At 34.3% G+C, this 27,023-nt stretch overlaps 1 protein-coding gene across 1 annotated transcript; it reads right to left on the bottom strand.

The window, feature by feature from the left end:
- Positions 1-251: 251 nt before the first annotated feature.
- LOC100180395 (MAM and LDL-receptor class A domain-containing protein 2) lies at positions 252-27,023 on the bottom strand. The gene is made up of 60 exons (XM_026834031.1): positions 26,931-27,023; positions 26,441-26,601; positions 26,262-26,386; positions 25,684-25,921; positions 25,341-25,459; positions 24,956-25,151; positions 23,884-24,070; positions 23,465-23,568; positions 22,976-23,145; positions 22,577-22,727; positions 22,159-22,320; positions 21,761-21,958; positions 21,357-21,589; positions 20,777-20,981; positions 20,332-20,502; positions 19,811-19,992; positions 19,422-19,539; positions 19,016-19,190; positions 18,556-18,727; positions 17,943-18,059; positions 17,785-17,883; positions 17,350-17,523; positions 16,933-17,122; positions 16,658-16,760; positions 15,336-15,489; positions 14,967-15,091; positions 14,560-14,717; positions 13,963-14,128; positions 13,615-13,771; positions 13,220-13,292; positions 12,977-13,162; positions 12,678-12,804; positions 12,264-12,399; positions 11,815-11,976; positions 11,138-11,345; positions 10,669-10,776; positions 10,259-10,386; positions 9,782-9,952; positions 9,508-9,598; positions 9,014-9,190; positions 8,746-8,803; positions 8,520-8,688; positions 7,950-8,162; positions 7,578-7,712; positions 7,431-7,525; positions 7,142-7,350; positions 6,728-6,949; positions 6,313-6,576; positions 5,912-6,029; positions 5,162-5,303; positions 4,600-4,724; positions 4,220-4,379; positions 3,814-3,979; positions 3,420-3,605; positions 2,555-2,788; positions 2,027-2,232; positions 1,604-1,801; positions 1,259-1,433; positions 876-966; positions 252-597 (listed from the first exon to the last, which is right to left on the bottom strand). Exons 2-60 carry the CDS (start codon positions 26,478-26,480, stop codon positions 351-353), a joined length of 9,369 nt encoding a protein of 3,122 aa, XP_026689832.1. The 5' UTR covers positions 26,481-26,601; positions 26,931-27,023; the 3' UTR covers positions 252-350.

Raw genomic sequence — 27,023 nt, 5'->3', positions numbered from 1 at the left:
TTTTATGTAAGGCTCATAATTTTGAGTGTTCTGCTTCATACACCTCGTGGGTGATTTTTTTTTATGTGTGGCTGATAATTTGGACAACTCATTAGTGGCCACTGGGTTGGAAAAAATGCTGTTAAGTGTCTTGCCCAAGGACAAACATCAACAATTATAGCCGCGACGAGCCTTAAATTCATTACCTCAAGAATAGAGGCACGCGCACTATACACGGCACCATAATTTGCTTTTCGCAATTAAACACACAGTGTTATGTCAACGTTTATTGCATTATAATATAAATTATTGAGCTAAAAATAATAATAGTATAAAATTAAACAACAAAAATGAGAAAAGAATGTTAGTAATTATGCATTACTATCATCATGTTTGGAAGGTTTTTGAACAGTTGCATATATATCATTAGATTGTCCAAATGTTTGTAAGTCTGAATCATTGAAACCAGGGTTGGATATCCCACTTGGTGAAGGTATTTCTCTCATAGCAGTAGCACCGCTTGTGCTTGTCATTTCAGTTCCAAAACTAGATGAACCATATGGTGTTGTGTCATATAGTATTGGGTTGTCATAACCGGTATGATCCAGTTTACTCCGGCTGTTCAGAAAGTAAGTTTATATCACATGACTATAATTTTTTTATTCAAATAGACCAATGCTTCTCAATTGCATTACCGTAATCCAAATATTAGGAACAAATTAATTGGTAATAAACCCAAATATTAAGCTTGATTATGGTATATAGTAGACTATAAAAAACAAGATTTTTTGCTATAGTACTACAGACATAACAATTTGTTTATAAAATATTCATTAGGCGATACAAATTTATTTCCAAATATTTTTTTCTATAATGCGACAATTATCATCACTTACAATCTTCTTTCTCTTGTAATATAAAAGTATGCAGCAACTACAAGCATGGTGACACCTAGGATACATCCAATCACAATACCAGCAACAGAACCTGCGGGAAACCTTATGTTAAATATAGGAAATTTAATTTTAAGGAGGTTTTCAAACTTTTTAGAGTTATTGTGTATCCTCTCGGTTTGCATTACATGAAAATTTCAAAAACTGATGTCATTTAGTCTTTTCCCAACACATTTCAAAACTTGTGCAAAAACTTAAAAACATTTCAAAAAAAATTTCAAAAAAAAACAAGAAAAAAACATGAATAATAATTAGTGAAACAACTGGATTTTGGTTGATTAAGTTTGCGGAACCCTGTTACATTTATTTATGAAAGATTAACTTACCTCCACTTAGACTGGTAGATGTAGGGTTACCAGTATCCGGTTTATACACGTTGCACCTCATTCCAACATAGTCAGTTAAACATTGACAATATGGGGCTCCATGTGTTGCTAACTTACATTGACCGTTGTTTTGACAGTAGTTCATTGGACACATGCCACATAAGCTTTCATCTGCCTGTTAATATAATGCAAAACAAATTATAACTGGCACATTAGTGACTGTGTTCCTTTAAATCATTTAATTATATGTATGTGTTTGTTATAACTATTGAACTGTCCTATTGTAAGGATGGAACACCATTCCTAAAATTATTGGGGTATATAGATGTACCACATGTTACTTACATTATACGCCATACAATCCACTTGACCATCGCATTGTAAAGATGAAGAAAGGCAACTCCCACCATTATCATTGCAGTAAAACTGACCAACAGAGCAAGTGATGACTGGGCAACTCTTTTCATCATCTCCATTGTTACAATCAGCCACGCCATCGCAAACTAACAAACCACTTATACAAGCGTCGTTTGAACATCGGAACTGCAATGCAGAGCAAAAGATTCAAATTTAAACTACCATTATTCAAAAATAAGAGTCACTTATGGACTGTTAAACATTTCAGTGATGAAGAAAAAAAATGGTTAATTTTATTATTGGCATAAGGTGCATCAAGCTATCAAACTTAGTATGGAATAAAACACTCATGTAATAATTGTTCTACCACCAAAGATAAACAAGTGATCATCATAGTTCAAAATACAATACCTCATTATCTTTACATTTCCCAGTATGTTGTTGTGGTGTTGTTCCAGGGTTAGTGACAGGTGCACACCCAACTTCATCTGTACCATCACTGCAGTCAACAAAACCATCACATATATATGAGTTTGGCATACACTCCAACACACCATTGTTTGAACATGAGAACTGGGTTGTTGTGCAGTGTATGGGTGGGGCAGTGGCTGTGTGTCCTGTAATGTCAACACACCTGGTGTTTATATTTATATGATACATTATTTATTCAATCTGTTATACATTTATATGAGCATTGCTTAACATTTGTTTTTATATCATTTTTACTTCATGTAAGCTACTTAGCGGACAAACAGATTATGAAATTCTATTTAAACAAGGTACCATAACTGAGTTGGCACTGTAGTTTACAACACATGTTCAAATTTAGTGCACATATGTGCTATGTACAAACTTTACTGAAGTTTGTGTCAAAACTACAGCAGACAACGTGTATAATATCTAACAAATAAATCTCTCCTATAATATGCATCATATTACCTTCACGACATGCATCAGTGAATGTGACATCATCAACTGCAATCACTCCGCCACTTGAGGCATAATTGCCAGTTTCAGCCTCAAATTCAACTCGGAATAAATTATTACTGCTCACAACTACTGATGCATATTGCCAATCACTGGATCCAGTATTTCCATAGAAAGATGAAGTAAGTAGACGTGTGCCAGTGCTTTCAACAACATATGTTCGTAATATTGTGGATAACTCAGTTCCTATATTTAAAACAACTGTGTTATATCATTGTATGTATTTTTATTAATTTGTTTAGTTCTGCCTTTCTGATAATTTGGACAATTAATCAGTGATTGCTGGGTTGCAATTATAGTTAAGGACACACATTGTTTAGGGTTGTGGTAAAGTAGTAGCACAGCCAATAGTTTACAGGCTCGATGTTGCTACCTTGTCGGCGTGTTTGTCTTTAAGCTACACACAACGATTGCTCCGACCCATTGGTCACTTATGGATTGTTTAGATTGTCACCATACATAACAATTGAATAAAAAAAACCTCTACAAAATAATTCTTTCCAAAGCTACATATATGGTAACTTGTAAGCAACAGGTGTGTGAAACAAAACACCTGTGTTGTATATTTTACATACTTTTAATAATGGTATCGTTAGGCTTGGAACCAACACTTTCAGCACATTACTATTAACAATGCTGCTACAAATAAAGTTGTTTGTCCATTTAAGAAAAACATTTTTTTCAGTGATTACTCAAACCCAGTGGTCACTAATGGGTTGTCTGAATTGAAAAAAACAATCACCTTAGAAGTGGGCCCAAGGTATATAAGGCTATTTAGTCGAACAAAGATAAATAAATAAAATTCCAATCAACACACCTGACATAAAATACCAAAATCGAATTGTACAGATGTCTGTACTTGCAGGCATTGCTTTTGATGTGGTGAACCTAACCACTGAACCAGGTGGAAGGGAGGTTACATCAACCATTGCGAAATAACCACCAGCAGATGGTGTATGGTCCATAGATGGTCCACTTGTGACAGGGTTTCCATTACTTAGACCTGAAAGAAATTCATTTCTTAAAAACCTAAAAATGTTTTACATAAAGCAAGATAAGGTGAGGTGTTATGATCGAGTTAACATTACTTTCTTTGGTTAATAGGAGGGTTAACACAGCTTCAATCAATACATTTATGTTGATTGCCAGTACCATGTTTATCCAGCCAGGTATTGCTACCACATAAAACTAGTAAAACAAATGTTTCCTACCTGTCCCATCAGATAATTGCCAATCACCATTATCATCTTGGTTTTGAACATACTTGCAACCACTGGTTCCACCCCATGCTTGTCCATCAAATGTACAATCTCCATCATGTAATGGGCATGTAAGTTCATCACTTCCATCATCACAATCATTTCTCATATCGCATACCTAAATGAAGGGATATAGGATATAAGAAGATTTTAATTTATGAGGTCTGGCACACGAAATGTTGCTTATTTTTTAACTCGAATGATTGACAGTGGTGTATGAAGCCACCACATATGGTGGACAATATGACACACAGGGTATAACTTCTTTGTAGCCCCACCACACAAGGATACATAGTAGACCTAAATTGGATTTGGCTTCCATTTTTATTTTTGTTAAAATTGGAATATTGAGACTAACCTCATCAGAGAATATGCATTGACCATCTGCGCATGTAAATGCATTAGCATCGCATACATGACCTGATGATTGGTCACCACAGTCATTGAAAGTAACATCATCTATTGCAACATATCCACTGGCTTTCCCATTTTCAACTTCAAACACAATCTCAAAATCTCTGTTTAAAAAACAACGAATTAACCCATAGTTGTTCAATCAGGCAGAACCAAATTACTGTTGTCATTAAAGTAGCAAAAAAAAAAGAAAATTTCCCCCTTTTTTCAAATATCCCTTTGTTTATTATGTGTCATTTCCTAAATGTGTCCTTCTTTTAACTTTCAACTGATGTTACTTATAACAGGCATTGATATATATACATATATAAAAGATGAACATACCTGTTTTGTCCAACAGGAACTATACTCTGTGTCCATGTATTGCCTTGGCTTCCAGGTATATTCAAAACAAGATTTGCACCCAATGAAGACTTGATTATTACATGAAGCATTCCAATATCAGAATTCTGAAAAGAAGTTGAACAATAAAAAAAAAATTTTTGTTCAAACATCTTATATAATTGATAGGAACACTACTAATTTTAACGCCATCCAGACAATCCAAAGCCCATAATCAGAAGTGTTGTCATAAGAAGCTAATCAGTAAGAGATAATAACTTGACAATAGAAGCTAAAATTATATGGGTGAAATATTTTAAACAAGCAGGAGCATATCTTTCGTTGGTAAGTAAGGAACGTTACGGTGCGCAAGAGACAAACTGTTCTAAGAGACTAAAGCTACTTTTCTGGGCAAATGGTGGGTTTGTAACTCAAAGAATGGGATGTTTAGAAAAGCTAAAAAGCGCATGGGTTAATAGAAAAGTTTAACCCATGGGAACCACTGGAACAAACTGACTTTGTCAGTTTAGGGTTCATGTGGAGTTATTTTTAAACAATTATTCACCTGATTATCGTTGGAGTTCATGTTGTAGTAAAAATTCATCTTACAACTTGCAGCAGATCTATGGTATACATCAGTGATAAGGTGAGCTTTTGATCCAACATTGGTTTGTGGCCCAGTTGTTACAACCATGTATGAACCAGACCTGTATAAAGAGAATGATAAACGTCACTTTTTTAATCCGGAGTGGTGGATAATGGGGTTATCTAATTTATGCGCCTGTTGACGAATGTTATAAAAACTTAAGTTTGCAACTGTAGGAGTCAATAACTTTCTTAGTATGTCTGGCAATGTGTACGACTCATAAGGGAGCAGTGGGTTGGAGAAATTAAACTTTGCTTAAGGAGACTCATGTCCGCAATGAGAGCATTGAGGGTTGAACCCTCTGTGGTTTGGTTACAAGGCGAATGTCTAGCCACTCCCTACAGCAGTTGGTTAGCATGCACGCATCCTAGCCCCGAAGTAAAGGGTTCAGGGCTGTTTGCTGCTACCATTGTGGGCATATGTGACTTTACTCCAAAGGGGTCATTAATGGGTTGTTTAAACTGTCATCCATACAATATACATAAAAACAATAAACACAAAGTAACATACATGGTATCGTAAGCTGGCACAAGGTGCATGAAACAGAACACCCGTGTCATACCGACTGTCTTTTTCGGGTCACGTAAGGATAAAGCAAGTTACATTACAGCATCGAATTATTTGGAGTCATTGTTTCAATTTAAACAACATTATTCAAGTAAAACTTACCCGGATGTATGATCAGAACCTGGACCTGAAGAACTGGATCTTGACCAATCAAAATTATAAGTTGCTGACTTAGAGTTTGTCCATCCACAACCATCGTTATCAAATGTACATGATGATCCTGAAAATATCATGTTTTAAAATTAATTTTACAAAACTAATCTTTTTATTTACTGAGACCAAAATAACATAACATGGTTTTTCTTTTCAGTTATAGATAATTACAGAGTCGTGAAGAATATGCAAAAGAGACAAGAACATACATTAAAAAAACTTTTAGTGTGTCATTATGACAAATGTTTCCACCACTTATTGGACCAAGGGCGTAAGTGCTTTACCAACATACAAATAACTTATGTTATGTAGTTCAGCAGCAGTCAATATATTAATATGACGTTACTAACCACAAGATTTTTCATCTGACGGTGCATTAGGAGGTTGTGAGTCTTTACATTCATCAAGAAAGTCACATCTTTGTGAGTTATCATAGCAACCACCCGCAGCGCATGGGTAATAACCATCCCCGCATTCAGAGGGTTGGGGTGGGGCTGTGGGGATGACCCCATGCTCACCCGACGCATCATATGCACAACCATCACTAAAGCTGATATCATCAATAGCTATGGATGGTGTGAATTCACCAGTTGTGTGACTTGCTTCAAAAATAACTGAAAAAATAAATTCGATTTTGACATTTGCAAACACTATAGCGTTAATTGTCTTGGCCAGGTACATACAAGTCCAAAATAAGTCTTCAACAATGAACAACCACGATACGAGGAGCACGAGCTCCAATGTTACAATGCTATAAAGTGTTACCTTGGAAATCAGTGGGTGCTGCAACAGTTACATCAGCTCTTTGCCAGAAGTTACCAGGTCCAGCATAATTAGCATCATCTGTGTTTGTGTAGACAAGGTTGAGACCAGTTGTTGGGTTGGATGTCCACGCAGTGCGTGTGTAAATCTTCAACACATCACTAGTTGACATCACATGGTAGTAGAATCGAACAACACAATATAGAGAAGTTGATCTGAACAACCCTGACAAGAAAAAACAAGAATGTTGAAACATAAGTACGCTAGTAGTGATTATAGATTTCACGTAGCTATAAATCTCACACAGTTTTGAGAGTCATTATTTAAACATACAATTTTAATTAATATTAGACAGCATTTTTTTAAATATTTTAACCAAACATTGAAATCAAGCCTCATAAAGGGTCAAATATTTACCTGGAGTTCCAATTCTTGCTTTCCCATTATGTGATGGATCAGTTGATGTCATGGGGTCAGCTAGCAAGTAATGACCTTGTGGTCCATGTAGAGTATGGTCATATGCTGGTTGTAACGTACCATCAACAACCATAGCTGGTGTTGATAGCTGCCATTGAAAGTCAACAAATTCTCGTTCAAATTGACACAAATCTTGTTCAAAGTTGCATCTGGAACAACAGAACAAATTATGTCATCCTTATACAATGCTATGTTTAACTTTATTTGTACAAAACATTGAATAAAATACCTTGGGAATTTTTGGTAACAGAGTGCTTGTACTTCATCACTTGCATCTCCACAATCATCAGCATAATCACAAATTACTGACTGGTCAATACACACCTATAAAAGAGGACTTAATGTCAAGTAACTGAACATTTATTATAATAATTACAAGGTTAGCGCATGTAAACTGTGTTGATGCACATCCACTTGTAGATGGTATATTTGGTGAACAATCCATAAACTCCAAGTCATCAACAGAGATATCAACATCGTTCATATTTTGTGCCCTTGCTTCAATCACAATCTACAAATGATAAAATGAATATCAGTATTTATATATTTGTTAATCCTTTGCCTTTGCATCTCTTTTTAAATAAAGGAATAAATAGCCCTACAGATCTTAACATAGTGAGGCAAGTTTAAAAGATATAATATGCTGCCTACTTGGAAACTATCAAATATTAAACTGTGCCATGGGCTCTGACAGAAAACTTATTTTCTGCTGCTAAAAAACCCAAATTTTATATTTTACCCTAAATACCTGGAAATTAACAAGCGATCCTATCAAAGCTCGTGCTTCTGACCATTGATTAACTTGTACACGTTGGACTTCAACAAGTTCAAGTCGTGTTCCTTGGTTATTCACAGCAACTATATGAAGTGAACCAACTTGGTCGGTTGCTTTTGATCCCATCCAGTAGAAAAATCTCAGTGTACATTGAGAACCAGATTTTGCGATCATAGTTGAAAATAACTGTATTTATACAAATTAATAATCATCACTTGTTCAATTTTGCATGGTAGTTCTGATATATAACATGAACGCTCTATTTCACACCATATGTGGTGGCTTTATACACCATGTGTCGCCAGTAGTTACCATGTTTGTAAGTTTGTGCTAAGCTGCTGTTTGTTAGGCTGGTGGCCACGGTGCGTTTTTTTCAGGAGTGAATGTTAATTTAGACAATAGAGACCAATGGGCTAAAGCAATTGTTGTAAGTGTATGCACACACAAAACTGCAATGACAGCAGCATTAAGCTTCGAACTAAGTATACCACAGTTAGAAAACAAGTGCTCTAATTTATAGTAAGCACAAATAAAACAAACAACCTGAGCAGTAGAGTTAGATGATGCCTGGTTTGAATCAGCATAAATATAAAATCCAGATGCAGTAGATTGTGTATGATCAGTTCCAGGTCTTTTCCCATTTTCATTTGGAAGTAAAGTACTTCCTTTGCCCTTCTTCCAGCTGTATACGTTTGTATCATCCATTGTTTGGCTGAAATAATGTAAAATAAATAAAAATATTAAATCCAAGCGGTTATTACATTCTTACATTTGGGTTCCTGAAGTCCAACCGCACCATCCAGATTCAAAGTCACATTTCTTGCTGACTGTAGTGAAATATAGTTGTTTAAAATAAAAAATAATAAGTTAACTACTAAAACCAGGCAGATTTAGTGGAAAAAATGAAAGATATAGGATTCATAGGACTATTGGTTAAGGGTTAGGAATTGTCACTTCGAATTGTATACTTTAAAATTTCACTTCTTAATCAACAGCACTGATTATAGTCCCAAAATTTATTGATAAAACAAACTTACCACACGTTGACTCATCTGAGCCATCCTGACAATCTGATCTAAAGTCACAAACTTTATCCAAAGACACACAGTTCGCTCCTGAGTTTATTCTGCATGAAAACTCAATACTTTCATCACACGATGATGGGGGGTTGGGTTCAGATGGTGTGCCACCATTGGGTAATGTGGGGAGAACTCCTGGAAGTATTAGAATAGATTAATAGAATATAAGATAAGTTAGTGAATAACCACAAGGATGAATGGGCACAAAGGTTATGACGGTATCAGGATATATAATTTATGGTACAATGAATACATAAATTACACTCTTTATGGTAGAGCAACACCATTTGCAATAACGAAAGTTATAACAGAAGCATTCTATCCAATTCTGGCTAACCACTTAGTGACCAGTGGGTAGAACAATTTACGTTGAGTATCTAGCCCAAACACACATCCACAACCTATAAAGGTACATTCATGCAAAATAAACACTGGTTGTATAAATAACTTACCATTATAAGTTGAACACTCAGTTGAGAATGAAACATCATCAATTGCAATAAAACCAACATTTCCGTATCCAACAACACCTTCAATTACAACCTAAAAACCATGTATACTATTAGATATATAAATAAATGTTTTAACTTGCTATTTAATCAAAATGGGATGCTAAGATACAGATTATTCACCAATATTGAAATATTTAGGCAAACCAATGTTTCAAATAAATATTCTCCAGTACAGAATAGAGTTTGAAAGTTACAAGTATGTCTACTAACTTACCACAAACGGATCATCCACAATCAGTGGTATAACAGCACGCTGCCACAACATGTTGTCAGTTGGTTCCCCAATAAAGTCTTTCAAATGATTAAACCCACCGTTAGTATTTATTCGAGTATATACAGAAAGTCTGTAGACGTCTGGACCATTCATGTAAAACCAGAATCGAAGCTAAAAAAGTAAATTTCATAAAAATAATAAGAAATACGAATTCTGAACCGGCAATATTAAAACCCAAACCGATAGCATTTTTGGATTTAGAGCAAACCTGCATCATATTAATCTGTTACGAACTCAACAATCTTTGTAAATCCATATTCTATAAGTTAACGCCAAAACTCTTTCATAAATATCATAATGTTTCCTGGCCCTTCAGTGTTCCCCAACTGAAACCTCCTAAACCCCAACCTACAACCCATAAATTCGACAGCTTCCGATTGTTTGCAATTGTAAGGAAAGAATATAAATCCACATTACCTCACAGTTTGTTCTACTTTGCATTGGAGAACTATTCAACCATGCTCTATCACCAGCCGTTTGTGATGCTGATGACATGACAACGTAATTTCCAAACTTGTTCGAAAGTGTGTGATCTCTTAAAGGTCCTAACAACATGATTAAATCAATTATTTAAAGTCACTTTTTGTCTTCTTTTTGGTTGGTTTATTATTTGATAGAATTTTAATTTTGACAACCCTGTAATGGTCACTGAGTTGAAGCAATTGTGTCTTGCCCTAGGACATGCATGCCCACAGTGTTAAGCCTGGAATCTAGTAGCCTAGGGTTAAGAAGAAAGCACACTAAACACTTTGGTATGGTCCTGCCATACATACATACACATACATTTAGCAAATCATTTAAACTTAATAATTAATTCAAAGCCAAACCTGTTGTAGTTTCTGAATATTTAGATTGTAATGTCCAGTCAAACTCATCAATATTATCTTGGCTCCAACCATTTAATCCAGTTTCAAAAGTAGTAATGAATGTGGTTTCTATAAATATATTTTTTTATTAAATATACGTAACTTTTCAATCGAAGAAATTATAACACACAATGTTCTGTTTCTACACAAAAACTATATAACTACACAAACAATATCTTCAATATTATTTTACTTTTCTGTTTCATTCTATTCTATTTCTGTATCATGCAAATTTCTCTAAAATGTGAGGTACTGTTGGTTGGCTCCACAACCACTCGTTTTTTTACTTTCTTTAACAGTTTTTGTTCGAGTGTGTTTTAAGGAACATACTTTTACAATATTTTCTTGTGTTTTAATTATTAGGTTTTTTTTAAAGTTAGAAAATGTGGCAAATAAAAGTAGAACACAAGGAGTAAAAAAGGCAACTTACGACAGCCTGATTCATCAGAGTAATCTCCACAATCATCCACACCGTCGCATATATTATCATGTTGGTCTACACACACATGTGTGGTGGTACATTGAAACTGATTAGCAGGGTTACATGATGATGGTAGTGGTGTGTTGCATCCAATGAAATTCACATCATCAATGGCAGTAATCCCATCATATCCTTCATCTACTTTTGTTATAGATATCTAAAACAGATCACAATTTACTTTTAATAACAGTAATAGGGAATATATTAATATCAAACTAGGTACAAAATATTCTTTAACAACTAGGTTTTTTAACCAAACACATAAATCACCACACTTAGTTTCAACTTCAATAAAGAGATTACCATCAGCAGTGGTAAGAAACCCAAACACTGGGGTGAGAGGTTATAAAACTACAAGTGATGTATACATGCTGTTGCTTTCAGGCATGTTAGATGTCTAACAGAGCTTTTCACAAGACTCATGTAGTTAAATATATTGCTGTTTAACCAAAACCGGGTTATCTGTCAATGCAACTTTAAAGCATAGATTAAATAAAATAACCATAAGATTCGTGTTTATATTTAAATATAGTTCATGTTTTATACATTTTTTCACTAGATATGAGGTTGATTGATTTGTTTACTGCAAATACTTTTATAATTAAATATAATAATACAATATTTACCTGGAATGTGTATACTTGTTTACCAATATCCAGTGCTAATGCTTTCCAGTTTGAATCCCCATTATTTGTTATTGAAGCCATCAATGAAAATTCATTGTTTGTTGTTAAAACTACATCCGTTTGACCGGGTGAGATTCCAGTTTGGTAATAATACAGGACAATCTGAACATATATAACAAAACAACATAAAAATAACATTTTATAAACTAGATGGTTATTTTTTTTATATCAGCTATATCAAAATTTTTACTATCATGTTACACTTGGATTTTCTAAATTGTTTATGACACACAAAAGTTTCTAGGACTTTTAATAGACACACTGTTATAAAGCTGTTTCGTAAGTTTAAGTTGTGTGCCACACCTGAGCTTCATTCACAACACACAGTTTCATACATCGTGATTAAGTAAAAAATATTAAAGGGATTTAAAATTAACATCAATACCCACCTTGCAGGTGCTGAAAGACTTTTTAAACATAGGTGAAACAAGTTCAGCAGTTTGTAAAGGTTGATAACCAAGTTTGGTAATGTAAGCAAAACTTCCTTGCTGGGACATTGTGGTATGGTCAGTTGTTGGTGCCATGCTGTTAAGAGAATGTGATTTGTGGGTGTTTCCTCACATAAAAAAGATATTCATAAATATAAACTCGATTTAATAAACAAACACAATCAAAAAAATAATTTTAACACTATTTAAACCTAAGGTAATTATGAAATATTATTTGCTGAAATAAATGTTCTATATTTTCATAAAGCTTTATTGTATATGACAAAACGTTGGTACTGTTTAAAAGTTATAACAAGAAAGCTGCATTAAATAGTAAAAGAATCTTTTTACAGTAAACATTAAATTAGACATTACCCTATAATTGCACTTTGAGCATCAGATATCACCCAGTTGAAACTATCCAGTTGGCTTGCTATACTTTCACCCCATCCACATTTACTTCCATCTATAGAAGGTGTTCCCTCAAATGAGCATTGCGTTGCTGAAAATGATAAAACAAATGCATTATTTATCCGTATACCTATTACAAGTCCCAAAATTATGGACCAATTAGATACATTCGTGACTAGTTGATTGGAGCAGTTTTGGTTATAAATAATTGTACAAGGCAGGTTAGTTTAAACATTATGTACAATAACGATATACAAACTTACGGCAATTTTCTTCATCTTTGTTGTTTGGGCAATCCATATTGAAGTCACATTCTTTATCTGGGTCCACACATACAAATCCTGATTCATCACAGAAAAAGCTGTTACCATCACACACATATGGTGGCATAATGGTTGTGGTTTGACCACCAGGTATTACAGGGCCTTCATTTGGTGATTTAATGCAACCTTTGATAGAATGGGGTTATTGCATTTTGAGATTGATTAGTTAATTATAAGTCATACCTTCACTAAATGAGATATCATCAACTGCAATCACACCAGGACTGATAGATTGGACCAAACCTTCTAGTACAACCTAATAAATAACAAATATTTAATCATATTACATTATTATCGTTTGTTATTATTCTAATGCAGAAAATCATTTCAAAGTTATAACACAGATGTTCTGTTTGTTAAAGCAGCTAGTGTTTGTGGTTGGCAGTGTAGCAACTTTTGTACTGTCTATCTACAACCAATAAGGTGGCCACTGAGTTGGAGGAAAACTGATAGGAGTCTTGCCTAAAGACCCACATGCATACAACATCAAAATTAGAACCTGATATTTTCTGGTAACAATTCATGTCGTTGATACACTGCCTATTTACTTTATTATATTTCATTATCAGTAAACTGACCTGGAAAGCTGAATTAGCTGGAGTAAGTAAAATGCTTCTCCGTGTCCACTGTGCACTGACATCTGGTGCCAATGTTAGTTTTACTGACTCTCCAGTTGTTGTGACAACAATCACCTTTAATGATTGTGCTCCTGGTCCCTCAATAAATGAATAGAATCTGTAGATGTTAAGTGGTTAGTATAAGAAGCTATTCAGGTTTGGAAAAACATTTAGTGAGACAAAACTTTAGGCGAAGTCTAAATAGTATTTAATCACAAGCCAACTCATAATTTGTATATCGCAAACAGATTCAGAAACTTTATAAAACCTTATAACCCCAGAATTAAAATTACCAAGTTTTACTTTTACCTTATGTAACACTGAGATGAAGTAGATGAATATACAAAACTTTGAAGTTGGGCACTTCCACTCATACTAGATGAATCAACATAAAGATATTTCCCATTTTCTAAATTGCTTGTGTGATCGAATGCTGGATTGTTACTTGGAGATTTCCCAACCAACCATTCGTTTCCTATTATACAAAGTTGAAATTACATTATGGTATAGGAGGGGGGTGTTCCATTGAACACAACGTATGATAGCTTCTTACACATAAGGATTACCTAGGAGTATTGAGTATTTCGAAAAACTAAAATAATTTTTTTTTTTTTTTATCTTATTTTTATATATTTACAAAGAAAAAGCATAACTCATTCCAAATTCGAAAAAAAATTTGTTAGTCTTTTAGAAAATGGGAACGGTCAAAGTTGATGATACTTTATCCTATGGGAAATCACAAGCCACATAAAGATTTTGTCCAAGGACACACACATTAAGTAGGGTGGCGGCATTAAACTTCTGACCCCATGTTGTCTATTTCAGAAACTCTATCCTTAGTTACAAGAGGCTGTAGTAAATAATGTGCTACAGTGCAAATAATATTTAAAACAAAATTTGGCTCACCTGAACCATCACTTGGTTTTTTCCACTCACAATAATCACGTTCAAAATTACAGCGTGAATAGCTTGCACATTCAAAAGCATTTTCATCAGTTGCATCACAACAATCATAGTTAAAGTCACACCAGTAATCAGCATCTATGCAATGGCCACTCATACATCTGGTAAAAAGATTGAATAAATGAAAGAGACACTTTTTTAAGGAAACTTTAGATATAACACAGATTTACTATTTTAATCCAATGCGATTGCTGACTAGTTATTAAGTATATAACTTTGTAATTTATTCCCGTTTGGCCACCTCTTTAGTGATCCCTTGGTCGGAGCAATTAACATTAAGAACTGTCCAAAGATACACACAATCATAGCAAACTATATAAAACGGCTTCATGAAAATCGATAAAACTTACTGTTTTTGGTTAGCGGAACATGTTGAGCCAGGTGTTGCATCTGGGTATTCACATGAGAGGAACGATACATCATCTAATGCGATAGATCCAAGACTTGCCGATATTACTTCAACTTCAAATGAAATCTAAAAAAATACAAAAAGTGATAAATCTACCCTATTAAAATAGAATAGGAGTTCCTAAAATTTGTTGCAGTCCTCTTAATAGGTTTGGAGAATTCGACCAAGATATTTTATTTCAGAACTTAACACAATAAGTGAGAAAGCTTTTTAAATTCAATGTTTTTATAGTGAAAGTATTACATTTTCATATAAGCCCAGTCACGACATACAGTTTAAGAAACACTAAACTAAGGGCTCTCATAATTACTTGGAAGTCTTTTAAACAAGTTGGTAATTTAACAATGTGTTTGATCCACTGACTGCCCTGGTCACCATTCTGTTGCCAATATTCTTTTGAATCTGTATCCGTTACTGTCTTAATTCGAAGTGTAGCAAAGTCTCCATACATGTATAACCAAAACCTGAAATTTTGATATTAATCATTTTTTAAACTCACATGAAAATACAACTTAGAAGTTATGACATGAGTGACTTTTATCCTAAATTTATCCTTAAACATTTAAAATGCACAAGCCAAAAATGGTGGAGTCAGGCCTGATGTCCACCAATCACAAGTTAACATGCCTTGGGACTAATATCATTCTATAACCATACCCTGGATCAGGCGTGCCCAACCTTTTTTGACCCAAGATCTACTTTTCAACTAACCAACTGCACGCGGTCTACCAGCTAGCAATAACGTATGCCGAAATATCTCTTGTATGCGTTTATCCCCTGTATAAGCAACTGCAGGGTTCAATGAGTCATGCTCATGGTTTTAACTTATCAGCAACAAAGCTACTTTAATTACTACACAAATTTCATTGACTTCGTTACCAAAACTAACTGAAATGTTTTTAATATGCAACAAATGAAAAACGTCACACATACAATTGTTGCGTCACACGTCATCTTTAGCGGGGCTTAGTTGTGTTTTTGCAGGAAAATCCCTCTCATAGCCCCGTGTATCGTTCTAAAGTGCTGCCCCTGATTTGCTTTTTTGGGCCTACGCTACCATTGCATTGCATATTAAACAAACAGGCTTTGAATACGAATAAACAGGAAAAAATAATCTTCCTCCCATTTAGCGTTAAAATGATAGGTCTTGGCTCGTTATCTCTCTGCCATGCTACTAACGTTTGTTGCGATCGCTTGTCAAAAGTCGGAAAGGATCAAAATTTTGGGGAATTTAGTCAAAATACTTAGTTAGAAGCACAGAGAGTTACTAGTGTACAAATCATGCAGACCAGGTTAAGGAAATTATTGTAAAATAATCCCTATTGTTCTGATTCTTACGTTATAGTATTCGTCATCTTGGATTTTTTGCCTGTTGCCGTACAGGTACGTAACTCCCTCTTAACACGGTGTGTATTTTTTGTACAAGATATTGATAAAATTAATGATTTGGTAATTAATTAAACGCCACAGCAGATTTTTTTATTTTTTTTTATCACACCTGTCATTGTCGACCTGGGATAGGTCCGCGGACTACCGGTAGACCGCGGTCGTTGGGTTGGGCACGCCTGCCCTGGATGAATGTTTTGCAATGCTGGATAAACAATTTAACAATGTTATCACAGAACAACTTACTGAATTGAACAAGTGAGACCAGCTTGTGAAAATGTTGGACTTAGCAAGCTCACTTTACTGTTGACTGACACTTGATTTGTAGATTTCAAAATAACAAAGTTGCCTGTCAATAAATTATGAATTAAATAGGATCTTTAAAACATATTCTCAGATTATTTGGTTTAATTAGAAAAAAACATTTCCAACACTTCGGATTTAACGAGGTAAAAGGACTACGTTGGTCAAAAGTAACAAACCTTTTCATTCTTCTTAATTAAAATTTCAGGAAAATATACCTTGATTTGTACCAGACGTATGGTCAGTAGCCGGTCCCCCAGTACCTACAGGACTACTACTGATAGCCTGCTGATGTGTCCAATGTATGGAGTTCTTTGGATCATTTGACCATTGGCATAAACCACCAGCAGATTCAAAATCACAAGTAGAAGGGCAAGTCAGTTCATCTGAGCTATCTGGACATTCAGTCTGTAAAACAAACCATTATTATTGAATATTGCAAAATGTTTGCCAAGAGTCTTGTTAATTATGAAGTGATAATTAAACTGTTGCAAACATGCAACAGATAATTCTAAATTGCTTTTTTTAAAAAGAGTTTTATTCCCAGACTTCTCCACTAAGGTAAAATTATGACGACATAATGTTGATAGGATAAGGCCTAAATTTTGTAAATTAACTCTGCAGCAAATTCAAACCTGGAAGTTGCAAAATTTATCAGCTGCAAGACAATATCCATTGTCACATGGTAGGTTGTTAGCAGGGCAGGGAAGGATGGCATTTGGATCAACTTTGCAGCTTGGTGAAAGACTTACATCATCGATTGAAATAGTTCCTTGATCAGCAACACCACGAATAACCCCAATAACAACCTGAATAAAGCTATGTGTAATCAACCATGGTTTCATCATTGTAACATATGAGGGGCTCAGTGTGTTCAAAATATGTGGTCATGCTCATTTATGAGTTACCAAGTGTACCTTTGTAGTATTTTTGACAATGTGGAAAACCCATTAGTGACCATTTGGTTGAAGCAATGGCAGCAGTATAGGGAATTGAAACTGGTATGGCACAGTTATAAACTGTTCCTTTTTAACTACTTCTGTGTTACAGTCGTATTATAAACAACATACCTGGAAATATTCTTTTGAACTCAGGGGTACAGATTGTTTATGCCATAGTTGATCATTGTTTATGGTAACGATACTGCTAACCAAGGAATAACCACTTGACTGTCAAAATAAAACCATTATGAGCGATTTGTTTCACATTCAATTGAAATATGATTTACCGTAGTTCGAATCCCAATGTCTATTCTTCCTGAATCAAGACCATATATGTTGGAGAAGAATCGAATTTGACAAGCTGTACCATCAACAGGGTATACTACTGGTCCATTGAGATATGACTGCAAGAAAACACATCTGTCTAGCAAGAACAATACGTATTACACAAAAGAGATTCTTAACTTATTGCAATTTACAGATTACTTTTTATAAAGATACTCAACTCTATGCAAAATTTTACATTGTACAAGTTAAAAAACTATAGTATAACTTCAAATCATTGTTTCGGCACTCCTTCTACACAATTGGGACATTATTTATTTGTATTATGCTAAAATGTCCTGTATTTGTCTTTTATTTATTTTAGGCTTCCAAAATATATGTAAAACTCAGTTTAAAAATTTGGGTCACTTAAGTTTAATATTAGTATAGAATTTGCTTATTATTTTGCTCAACAAAATCATTAACAAATCCTGACATAAGAATTGATTTCATATGGTTGCATAGCACTGGGTGTATGGATAATAGAAGCTTTGGCCCACGGGCACTATGGCTACACCCCCAGGTTAGGATGCTGCGATGTAACACCTTACTCATATAGCATAGAACATAACATACTTGTTGATTATTATTTGCAGATGTTGCTTTAACATACAAGTATGAACCACCAGCATTATTGTTATGGTCTGTTGTTGGTGAATTTGAATCGTATGATATCCCTCTTGTTAATGTCAATGTACTCGATGGATCAGTTTCCCACAAGCAAAAGTCAGTGTTGAAGTCACAAGCTCTATATATATAAACAGTTAGGATAACAGTAAGTATCTTTCTTTAAAAAATCAGGTATAATATAGGTGGTATGACTTATGTAAGTTTAATGAATAACTACCATCTTTATTACCAGTTGAGTATATGAATGTGTAGACTTAACATAAATCATTTAATAACAAAATGTTTTCTAATCATAATTCATAATCTATTGTTTTGGGAATATTTTAATGAGTAATGGTTAAAAAAAGGCCTAATTAACTTACTTATATTAATGTTTCAAGAAGAAAAAGATAATAGGATAACTCACTGGTAGCTTGGACATCCTTGTTCATCACTATTATCACCACATTCATCAACAAAATTACATCGATTTTCTATTGGAATACAAGAGCCAGTGGTGCAGGCAAACTGACCAAAGTCACACTGGTTGGATGAGGATTGTTGGCAATCAATGAATGAAATATCATCCAGGGCAGCACTTGCTGTGAATTTAAATGTTGTTAATAACATCAGTGTTGCACAGTATTTAAATAATCATACACTCAGTGTCAGTGTTTTTCTAAATTTTTGTCATCATTTGTTTTCAATTAAAAAAAAACCAAATTTGCATTTACATTTTCGATTGGTGAGTTGAAAGGCATGTCTAATAAAGGACCGAAAAAAATTTATTTTATTTATTTTTTCTCTAAAATTACATGAATAAAAATTCAAACCTCCGTTTGAGCCATGGTAAACTTCAAATACAAAGTAGTGACCATGGTTTTGTGCGCCAACCACCATGTTTTGGTTGTTCCATCGATTTCCACCATTTATTGCAGAACTCCAAATAATCTGAAGAACAATCATTGTTGTCTGTTTAATACTTATCTTATCTACTGTGTGTTTAGAAGTTACTTAGAGTTATATCACATATGACCCCTATGAGTTTAATATTGTGCTCACATGTGGTGTTTTAATACACCTCGTGTCCACTTATGTTTTTGAAGTACGCAACTTTATAAATGGGTGTTTTATATTTTTAGATATTTTTTATTTGGCTGATAATTTGGGAACGCTTTTATTGTTTTATGTTTTAGAGGACAATGATAGGTAGTAAACTCACCTGACTTCCATCCTCATTGTTTAACAATAAAGCGATCTTTGCATCAAATGAATCCGTTGGTGAATACATGTAATACCAGAAGTTGATGGCACAGGTGGTTGATGTTTGTGGAAGTAGAGGGCTGATCAAGTGTGCATAGTTCATGTAGTCACCAGCTGCTGGGTCAACATATGCAAACCAACCTGGAAAATTATAATAAAATATCATTAGAGGGTAATATTGTGGATCAAACTTCTCAAAATGGGTTAAAAAAGTAGGTCACTATTAAGTTGGGTTGCCGACACTAGTTCAGAAAAGCATTTTTATTCCAATAAGGACCACTAGATGGAGCAAATATAGTTAAACTTTCACTCAAGGACAACACTTGCCAAAATACAAGCAGTATTGAGTTTCAAACAGAGTAGCCTCTGGTTTGAATTACTGAAACTCTTTTGTCAGTTACCAAAGCTTAGTTATTAATTGAGGCCTTTTATGTCACTACAAAGTAGGTTAAGAGGCATTGAAGATGTTCCATACAATACCTGAACCAGAAATTTGTGTGTGGTCTGAAGAAGGATAAATAACTGAGCCCGATGACACACGATCCCATTGATATAATCCAGAGCTCACATCATCCCAACCACACATGTCAGTTTCAAATGTACAATCACCACAATATAACTCGTCCAAGCCAGTGCTGCAATCCGTTACTCCTGTAAAAAGAAAATATTTTATGGCATGATAACAATTATGATTGTGCTGTTAATTTATTCTCTTCATTAGTACTTATTAATATTTCATATGTTGTTGGGTATTATATTTAAGAAGAAAAGACTAACACAGCCACAAACATATCTTATATGTGTGATGATTTATTAGTGACTACTGGGTTGGAGCGAAATTTTCTTGCCCAAGGACACACACACACAATGGTTAAAGTATCAAACCTGGAAATGATGCCACAAATATTATATCAACAATACTAACCATTACAGTACTTTTCAATATGCATACATGTTCCATCACCACAGTGAAACTCAAGGTCACCAGGACAAGGTGATTCAGTTGTAGTTGCAACAGTTGTACCAGGTGGTAATACGCTACCATCCACTTCACATGAATTTGAGAAACTGATATCATCAATTGCAATGTCACCTAGTGCACTGTTTGGGGACATTGCTTCAATCAAAACCTATAAAATGTAAACAAAGTTCAAAACAATGAAAATTTTTCAGTTTATGATAAATTTATTTTCTAACATAAGATTGTCGTAAAATGTAAGTGTGTATTAAGTAGAAAGAATTATTTTTCTTTGCACCAGTACACGAAAGTTATATTTACCTGATATAGCACACTTAAAAATTAAACGAAAAATTATGTTTTTGCAGTGTTGCCATTTTTTTATGCAAAACTTCACTGTTGTAAGAAAAAAAAAAAAAACACGATTGGTCCATAATTTTTAATAATTTTAGGCAAGAAATAACAAAATTGTGGGGCAAAAAGTGTAAATCAATAATATTTATTATTGGCAAATATTGGTACTAAATAACTTAGCTAAAATTATTACCTGGAATGGTATATTCGCAATTGGTTTAAGTTTCACTTCAGTTCGTTCCCACGCATCTCCTTGTGTACCATGCTGTTTCCACTGTTGTTCTAATGGTCCTCCTATTTGAGTTCTGGTAAAAACCGTCAAACTTCGGACATTTTCTCCATACATATGGTAATGTAAACGTAGTGAGCAATCTTCAGCATTGACACGTGATATCATGGTAGGACTCAAAATACGAGCTGTCTCCCCTATGTAACAAATATAATAACATTATAACAAATGATGTTATGAATAAATAAATAGATAATTAAATGTAACTTATTTATCCTGGCGTGGCACCATACTGACAGGGTAATTTTGTATTTAGATTCACCCCAGAAAAAATATGTATACTTTTTAGGAAATCATTCAACACTGACCTGAAATTTGGGTTGAAGAATCTATAAATAGAAACTTTCCATCCCGAGTGCTTGTTGTATGATCAACACAAGGTCCAGTATCTGCTCTGCATCGGAAACCACTAGAAACTGTCCAATCAAACACGTCGTCATTATCTTGAGTCCAATCACAAATTCCACCATTTTCAAAGTTGCACCTTGCAGGGTAAGCAGTGCAGTCTAAGAAAAGATGATAAACAATTTTTGTGATGGTAATGTTTAATATCATATATATACAGTGTATACAAAAACATCTTTAACATTTATTTTAAGCAGACAACCCCTGTAATATCCTAATTACTAAGAACTGGTTTTTCACAATTGCAAATTTAAATTGTCAGCTTTAAACTATATTAATACAAAACTGCGGAACAACTCACCAGCTTCATCTGACATATCCCCACAATCATCAGTGTAATCACAGATGCGAGCAACATCAACACATGCCCCTCTATCACACTGAAATTCTTGGGCAAGACAGCTAGACTGTGGAACAGGCAGGCCACAATTTTGAAATGCTATATCATCTATTGCAATATCACCTGAAATGCAATATGATGAAAGTTTTTTAAAAGTTGTGCTGATAAAAACATAAATTAATTGTCTTCAAAACTGATCTGCTGGCATTACATTTTTTTTGTAAAATGTATTTTTTAAAACCTGAAAAGCTGTTGCTGTATGGCAAACAAAATGTTGCTTTAAATAAAATCTGCATTACATTTTGTTAAGCCAGATGTTTTAGGTAAATATATTGTGTCAAAAAGCAACAGACAGCAGCAAAGTATCTCTATGTTTTACCTAAAACATCAAAACTCCTCGTAGCAGTTACATCAATTTGGAAAGGTGTATTTGTTCTTCCTAGCTTAACAATAGCTTGGTACCATGCATTTGCTTGATTGCCTACAAGCGACCACATTATATTGTCCTGACCATTGATCTTTTTGTTCACCTAAAATTAGGATATATGAACAATAATACAAAGTATCTAGCAAATATGAATACGTTAAAGTAAGAGCCCTAATAAATGAATAACAGTTTTTATCATTGCATTGTGGGGAAAATAATGTATAACACTGGTGTCTTGCTTATGAGCAGGTTGTCTGTGGTTGTTTTTGTCTGTTTACATGATATACCTACCTTATTTTATGGTATGTTAAAGAAATGAACAAAACATTGAAAGTAGCTAGATATGCCGACCTGCAAAGTTCCAATATGATCACCATACATGTGGTAATATATGGTCATCTCACACTGAGGTCCACTTTGAGGAATCACTTTACTAACTAAGTGAGCTTGGCTACCACTTACTCCACTATCAGCATCAACATACATGTAACGACCATTTCCTGTGTGGTCACCACTGGGACCTGTACAATACAAGTGCAAGAAATTTTAACCCAACATTTACATGTAACCTGTATGTGATTGTTTTTTGTATGTTAATTTTTTTAAGTTTTTATGTATGGCTGACAATTTATTTTAGACAATCCATTAATGACTGCCGGGTTGGACCAATTGCCGCTAAGTGTCTTGCCCAAGAACACATACGCCCACAATGGTAGCAGCGACGAGCATTGAACACATTACCTTTAGGTTAGTGGTATACAGCACTAACCAACCGTGCCATGGGCCAAACAAACAGGTGACAAAATGTTAGTAACATGCAGATCAACCACATTTATTTACCTGTATTAGCATCAGGTGTGCTTCCACTACCTTGTGACCAACGGAATGATCCACTGCTCGCTTCCATCCATCCACACAAGTCTAGATCAAAAGTACAATCATACCTACATAACACAATGGTTCTATAACTATATTGACCAAACCAATAAACAGTATCAGAGTTCAGGAATAATTTTTATTAATTGATTATTCAAAGAATAGATAATCTAAGCTAATTGCAGTTTTAGGTTAATAATATACTAAAAATATAAAAAAAAGTCTACAGCTCAAGACCCCTTAATTATTGCTGACAAAACAAGGGGGTTGAAAGCGGTTAGAGGGTAAAGGCAGCAAGCGTAAGGTTCATTTGTTTGTTGGTTACAGGTTAGCTGTTACAACTTATTAGTTTGGATTTAAAGGTTGAATTGGCCACAACATACTCGCAGTTTATTTCATCAATTCCATCAACAGGACAATCAATGTTAAAGTCACAAACAGATGCTGCTGGTATGCATACTGAAGTGGATGGGTTAGATGGATCACAATAGTATGCACAGTCAGGTGGTGCTGTTGGTACATAAGGACACACACCAAGCATCAGGTTAATATCATCAATTGCAATGTCAGCTGAAACAAATTTTAATAATAAAATGGCTGCAGCACGGCCTACTCCAAATACTTAAAACTCATATTCTACTTTTGAAATGAGAAGGCCTATTGAATGCAACAACACCACTGTTATTCATTGTTTGGATGTCAACATATCAGCATAGTACAGTTTAATTTGAATTTATGCAAGTTGCAATGAAACCATTAGGCTTATTTGGTAATAAAGTGTAAACTTTGCCTGTAAGAAAACTCACAAGTAGTTTTAGATTAGAACAGAATAGAAAATCAGGTATTACCGAAATTTGAACCCAATTGCAGAAAATTACGAGACTGTAACGCTAAACATTATGCCCCTGAAACATTGAGTATTCTTGTCAGAACTAGAGCATATAAAGTTAGTAAACCAGATAACTTTAATGATCGTCACTTGGTCAGTTATCATTTGTGTCAATGTTTAGATGTTTGGTTTTTAATTTGAACCACCTGCAAGTCTAAACTTACATTTTTATAGTTGTTTGCAGATCTATTATACATGTCATTCAAACGAGTATTATATTATATACATTTACCTACAGTTTATAATGATCTACAAGTCAGATCAATATGCTTTTTACATTACTACTTCAAATTTCAAGGACAGTAAATAACAATGGTGTCTGTTACTACAATTTGCTTCTCATTTTAATTGTAAAATGTGAATTATCAGCTGTATCTCCAGTAGGCCGTGGCTGCAATGCTAGGCAGCACTTTTTAAAACTTTGTGACACAAAATCCATAACCAAACTTTTTACTCAAAAAAGAATTCAATGTCGAAGCACATAAGCATGATAGGCTACATTTTGCTTTCCTTCTCTTTATTAGTTATTTATTGCTGCATTTGAACATACTAAAATGTTAAATTACCGTAAGCACTACTTCCAACATACGCTTGTATTCTTATAACAAACATATCATCTTGTGTGACGTTGTTTGGTAAATCCACCATAGCTTCAACCCACTGATCACCATATGTTGAATGGTCTTCCCATAATTCATAATTATAATCAGAATTCCAATACTGAATAACTTTTATTGATCCCATTCCTGTTGGTGTCTTAGCCTAAAGAATGTGTGGTTACGACATTTTAACATAAATGTTTTTAATGTTTCGATGAGTACAGTTTCTACAATACATATATTTGTTCTAGGTAGGAAATCAAGTTTATATACAAGCATTATAAGAGAATTACCCATGTAATTGTTGCATACAATGTTGTATATAGTATTTATTTAAACAAGTAATTCCTACCCGCATGTGATAGAAAAACTGCAAGCATCTTGGTACTGAATTATCCAACCTGACAGAGAATAATCTTGCCATATCTCCTTCTACTTGTGGTGTGGATGCTTCCATAAGTAAATACACACCTGTACAACACAGTCTTTAATTATTGAACGTCATATATTTATCCTGCCTTGGTAAATTAACTAAAAGTTATAACAATGTATTTAATTGGATTCCATATGCACTAGCTTCATACACCTCATGCCTGCTTATGACTGCCAATTAGAAGAGCCTATTTCTTACACAGGGACACACTTAACCACAATGGTAGCATTGATAGATACACATATGGAGAATACCAACTTACCATATGGTGTTCCAAGTGTGTGGTCCACTGTTGGTCCTGTATCTGCTGTCATGCTTTCCCCAGCAGCTCTTAGCCAATCAAAGTCATCAGAATTTTCTGAATTTTGCCAAGTACACAAACCATCTTCAAATGTACATGATCCAAGTGGTGGACAAGCATTAGGTAGAAGTAGAATATCATCAATCGCAATATCGTGACCATCCCCTACTTCACTTCCAACAATACTTTCAAATATAATCTGTGACACAACATACACTTTGGTGAGAGCTGGTATTTACTGCACTAATGTATAAATGCATCACAATCACTTATTTATTTCACATGGCAGTCAATCTTAAATAGGTTATATTATGTGATATGTATAATGACTTTATAAAGCTCTGTAACGGTAACTTATTTATCAAATTTATTTCAATGAAAGTATAAAAGTTATAGATATTATTTTTATAAATGTTTTGACTGACAATAAGTGCCTTGGCACACCGAGACTTAAATCCAGTATGTTTTGTTTAATAGAAGATACTCTAACTGTCCAGCGCTGTAGCACTAGAGGTAATTCAATCATACAAAGTTTCAACCTGATATGAAGTTGTTGCTGTGATAGTAACTTGCATTGGTCTCCAATGGTTGTCCATATCTTCACTTATGGACCACAGCAGCATGGGCAAGCCATTTTCTTCCTTGTAAAACACACTCAGTGTTCCTAAAATTACATCAATAAACATTCCTATTTTTAATTATAACCTGCTAATATAACCTGTATTTGATCCATACACATGTGAATAAAATGTCAACATTGGGCATTAGTTGGTGGGTAAGTCCTAGAAACAAGTCTAGAACGTTGACCAGTTGAAGCAGAGGTATCCATGTACATGTAATGACCATCAGCAGTTCCATACGTATGGTCGTATGCTATTCCTAAAGGATAATGTTGTGTAAGGTAAATGAATGGCACTTATATATCCGGCACAGTAGAGCAGCATTGGAAGCTGTCACAGGAGTGTCCTATTTGATACATTACCTGCCTGCTTACAAGTTACCATTTATTTAACTTTGCATGTTTTCAGCATGGTAGTTGAGTCAACCCAATAGTTACTGCAGAGTATCTTTCCCAATTACTTACATATAACTACGATTGTGGCGATATCAATCCAAGAACATAAAAACCTTTGGTTTTATTTTTTGTGTGTGAAAAGTAAGTATATGTTTACATAAACTATAAAGAGTATTGAGTAATAAATTGAAACCTTTTGTGTATCCATCTATTCTTCCACTCCCTCTAATCCATACAAAGTCTGCTGTATCATCATTTGTATACCCACATAACTCACCATCACCAC

Source organism: Ciona intestinalis, chromosome 4 (assembly GCF_000224145.3).
Source record: "Ciona intestinalis chromosome 4, KH, whole genome shotgun sequence".
Lineage (NCBI taxonomy): Eukaryota > Metazoa > Chordata > Ascidiacea > Phlebobranchia > Cionidae > Ciona > Ciona intestinalis.
This window is presented reverse-complemented; position numbering and strand designations above follow the sequence as displayed.